General features: G+C 30.1%; 1 protein-coding gene across 1 annotated transcript; it reads right to left on the reverse strand.

Annotated features, from left to right (window-relative positions):
* Window positions 1-5933: 5933 nt before the first annotated feature.
* On the reverse strand, window positions 5934-7265 carry LOC123271047. Its single transcript, XM_044737282.1, has 3 exons — window positions 7091-7265; window positions 6738-7023; window positions 5934-6499 (listed from the first exon to the last, which is right to left on the reverse strand). Exons 1-3 carry the CDS (start codon window positions 7186-7188, stop codon window positions 6014-6016), a joined length of 870 nt encoding a protein of 289 aa, XP_044593217.1. The 5' UTR covers window positions 7189-7265; the 3' UTR covers window positions 5934-6013.
* Window positions 7266-8823: the final 1558 nt, after the last annotated feature.

Consider the following 8823-nt stretch of genomic DNA (forward strand, 5'->3'; position numbering starts at 1 on the left):
GAAAACCGAAAAAAGTGTTTTTTCGGAATTACTCCGAAATTTTTTGCTTTATTAATTTAAACTTGAAGATTCTTTATGAAACTTAAAAAACTGCGTCGAATGCCACCAACTGCGTGAAAATCGGTTCATTCATTCAAAAGTTATTGCGATTTGAAAATTCAGAAAATAGTGTTTTATCAAATTTCTATCAAACTTTTGAGCTCAAAAAGCTCAAAAGCATACAAAAGCTATTTTTTTAGCTCTGAGAACTCAAAATAATACACAAATTGTATTTATGAGCTCGAAAAGCTCAAAAACGTCATAAGTGCAATTTCAACCGTTTAGGTATAGAATTGGCGGGAAGTTGCAGGATGGCCTTCAGGGTCAACCGTTTTCCTTATTGTTTTTTTATTTTAACCATCAATTATATAATTTTTTTTTTTGCTTAAAAAATGAATTAGTGTTATAAGGTATGCACTTCTGGATTTTCCAAACTTTTTTAAACTACCCGCGTAGTGCGCAGTTTGGCTTTGCAGAACCAAAAAAGCGTATAAAAAAACTTTTCCGCAATCAACTTAAGAATGTGAAAAAGTTAAAATTTATTTGAAAAAAGCTCGAAATATTTTTCTCAGCGTTAAGAAAAAAAAATTTTTGAGTGTTTTGAATTAAATAATGGAAAATTCAGAAGTCTCCTTTACTTTTATAAAAAAGAAAAATAGACAAATTGTAACAATATCATATGTTTATATACCAAAAAGTTTACTTTCTTTATCTTCACAGTCAACTTTTATTTTTTTTCTAAATCTTTATTTCAATTGTCTATTGGTTTTTTTCCGGGTTATTTTTGTAATTATGATCGATAACAGAAAATATGATAAATTGAAAATAATTTTATGACGATAACTAATCTAATTACCGTCTCAGTTTTTCCCATTGAGTAGGTCACATCCAAATTAATAATGAAAGAAAAACCCAGAAACTCTTCTGCTTGCATTAAAAGGAATACATATAATTTTTCTAAAAATTCCCCAGTATACACCGAAGCACCAGCTTCTGTTTAATTGATATAAAGGCAAACTTTACGTTAATAAGCCTAGCATTCTTCAATTTTTTTTTTTTTTTCAAAACACTTCTTAACGCTTGAAGCTTCATTTGAGATCATGTAAGAACATTTTTATTTCTCATCATATTATTACTTTATTATTCTAATATTTTATTCAGATTAATCAGATATTATTATTCAATTCGTTAAATAAATAATTTTATCAATTCATGAGCATGCTTTTAATTATAATTTGAATGTAATGCTTTTTTAAATAACAAACTAATCGATAATTAATTTTCCAGATCGCTTAAAAATGATTAAGATCTTTAAATCCCTTCGGATACTGATCCTGAGTTCTTTATGTTCTCCGATCTTGGGATGCTATCCTCCTGAGCCAATCAGATCACCCAACTCAAGAACCGATAAATACCTATCAAAACTACCCGATTCTCGGAAACTAAGTACTCTCACTTTTATAGGAAGTCACAGTTCAGCGGCGTATGGTGAAGACTTAAACGAACACGTAAAAACACAAGACTTATCAATATTCGCGCAATTAGAATCTGGAATTCGTGTGTTAGACATGAGAGTACGTCTAACTAACAACACTTTTGTGATGCATCACTATTATTTCCACTTAGGGATCACATTTGATGAACTGGTGATCGAAGTACAAAATTTTTTAAAAAATCATCCTCAAGAGCTAGTGCTAATGTTTATGAAAGAAGAACTTGACGAGCGAAAAAACCATAAATCTAATTGCTATGTCTTGAAGCAGTACATCACAAAATTTCGTGATCTGTTTGTTGACCATTGGTCTATTGATGACACTCTTGGACAGCATCGGGGAAAAATCCTGTTAGCAAGAGGAAATGTCGGATTTCAAGGTTGTACCCAAAGTCTGCATTGTAAAATCCAAAATGACCATCGGAAGTCTCATTGGAAGCTTAATGAGCACAAATGGCAAGCCATAAAGGCACTTCAAGATGAAATCTTCCAAACAGATCGAAAATTCCAGTGTTACATCAATTTTTTGTCGATTAGTTCCAGTGTTTCCAAAACTCCTCGAGAAATTGCTCGATCCATGAGAGATCCGAATTTTCGAGGATCAGTGGTAGATTTGACATTCACCGATGGAATGGTTGAATTGATGACTGGATACTTCGTAAATCCAAAAAATGTCTTGTATATTATTTTTGCCGACTTTCCGTACTATCGTTTGTGTGATATAATTACGGAAAGCAATTTTTAAAAAACAGTAATTATTTTTTCCACTGTTATAAAACTCTAAGGTTGTACATATTTAGTTTTATCAATGAAATTTTTATACTAAAAGTATTAAAACAGTGAGTTAACAATTTTGTAACGTGGTAGATTTTTATTCGACGCCCAATACTTGGGGTATTATAGCCTTCCAGGCTCGAATCCAACGTCGTGAATGTTATGTGTGAATGAATGAAAATTTTACTAATTTTTATGAATTATTTTGTATAAATACGTAACGCTGGACGAGTAACAAAGACAGAGGGAGTCACAGCGAGTACCAGGCTATGCATTGGAGCGACAAGGATAGAGCTACGACGATAATAAGCGAGTACCGAAGCGAGCGAGGCACCCGAGAGGTCTGAGGACAATCGACGCTGCATTACCGCACGTTCTAATATGACGATCACCATCGATGACAGTTGGTTAGTCAGTACTGCAGGAGCAGAGGTGACTAAATACTGTCGTGAAGGTCCGTTGACTATTATACGGACCTAAATCAACTATCGACGGGGATCAATGCCAATGGAAATTAAGACTAGCGCCGCCAACTTCAACGAAGGAAGAAGCGGGTACTTCTCTATGAGGAAGAGGATTCGAGGCTGGACTCGAAGAGGATTCGAGGCTTGACGGATTCGGACGCGCTTTTGCGCGCTCCGCAACCTAAAGTTAATTTCGAAGTAAGTCGCGATTTTGTTCACTTGAAATTAATTGATAAATTGTATTGAAGTATTTATTTTTTTTTTTAAATAATTTATTTATCGAGTCGACCGCATGAAGCTTTTCCGAGCTGCTACGATGAGGACGACGCTCAATTGCTTGGTAAGATGACGTTCTTGTTCAGTGTTGAATCTAACGTTTCGAGTCCACGTTGTAATTTTGTAAAATATTTTGATTAACAAAATAATACGCGAGGATTCAACGCTTTACGATTATTTTTTTTGTAATGCTGTTATTACATAGTGTGATTGCCGATGTATGAATGCGAGTGTGAGAAATAAAATTGAGGTGACGACGTTTTAAATTTGGTTTAAAATTAAGAGAAACGTTAAGTTACGACGTTTTAATAATTTTGTTAAAAGTTAATATCGACCTCCGACGTATATTTTGTTAAATAAATTGTTATTTTTTTCTGTTAAATAAATTGTTATTTTTTTCTGTTAAATTCTTCTGAATTTATTTCGAGTAATTTTAAGAGTTTTCGTTTAGTTTGCTGTCCTATTTTTTAACAACGAGTATTTCAGCATGGCCCGCCACCCTGAGCAAGAGGTAAGAGCTAGCTGAAGTCGCAGTAGTAATTAATTGGAGATCATTCTCCTGGCGCCCTTTTTTTTCTAATATAAACGGTGAGCCTGGCTTGATAAATCCCCGGGTCAGGCAAAACCCCGTTATAATTTGTATGGATGTAGTATTAGATATACTGGATAGGATATTGATGTTGTTAATATCTAAAAAGGAAGTAGATCAGATAATTTCAGTGTTATGTTTACAGTGAAATCCCTTTATATTAGACCTCCCTTCATGTTTGACCAAATTCTTTCTCTATATTTGACGATCCTATTTCCCACTACGAGTTTTTGTCCCATCAATGAAAAAAAAACCTCAGTGGCGGGCATATTTAAATTTCAATGGGATTAAATATTAAATTTAAATATATTTTAAATAAGATTTATTTTAAATATATTTAATATCTCAACTTACCTTACAATTCTCCACATTGATTGACATTTTTTAATTTTAATATAATAATCTTTGTGAGTTTTAAGGTTATATCGAGATGGCTGTTTACATACTATTTTTGTACATTACGCAGTTGATCGCGCAGACCTAAGTGTTGCAATAGTGGGGGCGTCAGGACGAGTCAAATATATTTATTTATTTATTTTGTCATACGAATTTTATTCCTGTACTTGGTGTGCATCATTGTGTATGTCAAATTTTTTTTCAGTCTTAGTAGATAGATTTTACGAATTTTATAAAAAGTAAAATATTTTGCAACCACGCACACTAAATACGTTCCAAAATTATTTCTTTAATTTTTGAATTTACAACAAAATGTTTTTTAATTTCCGAAATTTATATACAATCATATCGGTTACTTGGATTTTTTAATATTTTGATTTTATATCTTTTTGTAAAGAAAATAAAATTTTTTTTTCTTATAAGTCTTATGAACGTAGACTTGGCGCGATTTTTTACAGTGAAGCTGTTTTTGTTCGGATATCCTATATCCTAAATCCTATAATTTATGATACCTTAAACCCTTAGTTACAAAAGGTAAAAACTCTATAGTGACCATTGTTATATCCGATGATATAGTAGATGTCGATTTGATGCATTACGCGGCAAATTCACTATAATTTAAATTATTTAATTTAATTTATAATAAATTATATATTATAAATAATGCATTTTGTTTATATACAAAATTTGTTGTAGCACATAAATTAAAGTATAGTAATCTCCTTAAATAAACAATCAACAAACTAACTTTGTCAACATTTCTCAGAACTATAAAAGTACCCGAACAAGCTTGCTTGTGTTACTCGACAATTAAACCTTTGTGAAAACTAATAAAAGAAAAACCATGTGTTAAATGTCCTTCAAGGGTTTGTTAGTTACATATACATTCTCGTTAAGCATTTTCAAGAGGTCGTAAATTATAAAATAGAATAAGACCATAGAACCAAGCCAACAATAATACTATTCGTTAAATAAATAACTGATAAACTATTGGAGTTACGTTTAATAATATTAAAAATAATAGTTAATATTTAATTAAAATAACAATATTTCATATTAATTAATAAACCAAAATCATAATTAATCTGCAACACTTGTATTAAATTTAAACGTCTTAATCATCATAATTTAATAAGTAACATTTATAAATTAATATCTAAACTTATAGCTATGATAGATAAACTTTACATAATTATATTTATAACATTTATAATAATTAAGTTATAATAATAATAATAATAATAATAATAATAATAATAATAATAATAATAATAATAATAATAATAATAATGTTCTAAAGTTAATACTTTTGTTAATGGATACACCATAAGAATTTAAGATATAATTGTGAGCCCAGGTATACATTTGTGTATGTACCAAGCAAAATATATATAGGCACAGACATGGACGAGAATAAGTATTAGTGTATAAGTTAAAATAAGTATTAGTATATATATGTTAGAATAAGTATAAGATGTAATAGACTAACAATAAGTATATTCGTTTGAAACATAGAGGGGGAAGTGAAGCCGGGAACCACCGACTTCGAGCCGATACTTTTGTAACTACACTTCTCCCTGAGAACTTTAACTGAGCACTTGCTGTAGCTGAAACCACCGAATAAAATCAAGCTCTTCGTTAATTATTGTTTATCATTTAAAACAGTCCATCTAACTAAAGTTTTCTTTTTTCTTCAACTTAACCCAACAGATTTCATTATCAAAAGCTGAATTAATAAACAACAATAAATTTAAATAGATCCCGCGTGACTACAACTCACACCTCAGTCCAGAAGGAGGCAGTACGAGCAATCTAGTGACCTTGCTGGACATAACACCATAAAACTAGAAAAACATAAGCTACAGTCTAATTTTACTCTACATGAATTTGTCAGAATGAAATTTTATTGAAACAAAATCATTTTTGTTACTATTACATCATCAAGATCACACTAATTAATTTAAATTTGAAAAAATAATGTATTTAAACTCTTTTTGCAGCAATTCGAGCAGATTTCTGGATATTATCTAGTTTTGTACTCAATTTTTGACCATTAAATATCACATCATCATAACTCACCTCCATAATATTATCAAAACCAAGTTTATCGCTTATTTTTTGAGAATATGTAGATGTAAATGTCCCTGAAACAAGACTTGGAATAGCATTAGCATTATTGACTGACGTTCTGTTAAAATCAACGGAAGTTTTTTTGGCTATTCCTCTTCTCAATTCGTTTACTAATTTCAATGTTAATGACATTAATAATTCGGCGATTCCTTTTCGCTGATGAGTTTTTTTGACTGTCAGAAAAGTCATTTCCAGTATACAATTGACCTTGTATAAATCGAAGAGATCTACTCTGGACTCAATATTGATGTTCACATTTGCAAAGCATTTTGATGCTTTATGCTTGCTATTTTTACCAAATACTTCAAGGTTGCTTTTTTGATTTTTAGGCAATGGTGTCTTTAATAGAAATAAAAAAATAATAAAAAAATTATTTGAATTAATTTTAACTGTTTCTCAGTAAGTAAACTAATTTTTAAATGAAAATTAAAAAATTTAATTTTAAAATATTTGATTTTTAAAAATTCGATTTTAAAAAGAAAATTTTTTCAAAATTTAATTAAAAAAAAAATTTGATTTTTAAAAATTAAATTTTTTTCTTGGATCAAGTAATTTTTTCAGTACATGCTTTACTTACAAGTACTTTATTTAAAATAACACCGACGACTTCCCTTGTATTAACATCAATCGCAACGACACTAAGCCCATCAGCAGCGACACCAGCGCATAACGGCTCGAGTTCTTCAGCGGCTCCAGGATCATAAGATACACTACAACCTTTGCTTAAGTTTTCATCGGCAAAAAAAACTTCTTTAATGATAGACAAGGCACCTTTCAATGTTCTATATGTTAATGGTTGAATTTCTATTTTTCCATCATTTGAAAATCCTAACGCTTGCTTATTAAATGTTTGCTCAAAATTACTACAATATGACACAAAAATTGATTAACAATATATTACAGAATATATAAATAAAAAAATATAATTACTTTGAAAATCTTCGTCCGCTATTGAAATTAATATTCTGAGATTGAACTAATACGCAGAAAGTTAAAAATGTTAACAACTGTGCTGACAGTAATTGCATATTGTCAGAATATTTTTGTATTGAAAAATTAAATTTTTTAAATATGATTAAAAGAATTTTTTATGTATTTTTTTCACAAAAAAAAGAAAAATAATCAGTTTGATATAATTAAACACAATTATCAAAATTTTATATAATTTTTTACGTATTTTTTACGTAATGTTTTTTCAATGATATCATTATTAATTTTGTAAATAAGAACATATGTTGTATTAATATTATTGTATTGGTTAAGTAAATAATCGATTAATTTTTGTTCCCGCGAATTTTTTTTTCACTGTAAATTTTAGGATGATAACATAATAGTACATTAAGATACGACTGGCTTAAATGAGCGATTATGACACGGCGTGAAGTTAGCGCACCAGCGAAGCGAGTAAATAGCAGGACCGCAAGCATTCCAAATAAATAAAATTTAGAATGCTAAAATAAATAATTGCTTAAAAATAGTCTAATAGTATAATCTAATTGTAGTAATCGACAACGTCGCACGAGTTGCACATACTATTTTTTATTACAAATGCGGCGATATATGTGGGCCCAAAATCGGGGTCCAGGGGAGCCCGATTTTGGGCCCCCCCCAGTCCCAAAAAACAAATGAAAAGTTAAAAAAAAAGAAACAAATATATATCAAATAATAAATCCAAAGTGATTAATATTAATTAACAAAAAATAAATTCACACATTGAAACAATCAATACATAAAATTAAATAACATTAAATTTAGCTGTCACTTTATAATTTTTTAATTTTCTTAAAAATGTTAATTTCCACTTTCTATTTATTATTAAAATCATAAAATGTAAAATCTTAACGAATATTTATCTTTCTTCTGATTGAACTTCAATGGTGAAATGGCAGTTTTGGAATACCATACATTGAGACTCTTCAAATTTTTTCACGCACAAACCTAAGTCTTGATCATAAAATACTGTAGAACAGATAAATGAATGAGGAGTTTCACAATCGTCGAATTAAGAAGTTGAATTTTTCTTTCTTGCAAAGTAGATTTAAATTTTTTTTGATGGCGTAATGTATCAACTATAACTTCATTTGATGCTGATGAACAAGGTTGGTCAAAGTTTGATGAAACATTATCTTTGGGTTTGGACATTGAGACTGCTGTTTTAATTAATTTTTCATTTAATACTGGTAAAACATTTTAAATTTTTGTAAAATTTTTTTTCGTCGAAACATCTGAATCGGTTGATTTATTCAAAACGGTAATGTTTGTAATTACAGGAGATGGTTTAGTAGATGGAGGAGTGGATCCAACAGCATTTGTTTTTTTATTCAAAACAATTCCATCGGTGATCATAGAATGAGTACGTTTTTTGTTGTTAACGGAATCGGCAATATAACCTTCAACTACTGTTGATGACTTCCAACCACCATGTCTCTTCATCACTGTCATATCACCTCCAGCATCAGCTAACAATGTGGCAGATGTTCGACGGAAACTATATCCTGTGTATTTCTTTGCATTTTCTAATTTTAAAAATTCAGCAATGGTTCTAGGCATTGAACCAAACTTGTTAATTCCTACCCGGGAAAAAATGATCAGGACTGATCAGACCTGTTCATATCTGATCAGGCCTGAAATTGGACCTGATCAGGCCTGTTCATGTATGATCA

The sequence above is a fragment of the Cotesia glomerata genome, linkage group LG8 (assembly GCF_020080835.1).
Source record: "Cotesia glomerata isolate CgM1 linkage group LG8, MPM_Cglom_v2.3, whole genome shotgun sequence".
Classification (NCBI taxonomy): Eukaryota; Metazoa; Arthropoda; class Insecta; order Hymenoptera; family Braconidae; genus Cotesia; species Cotesia glomerata.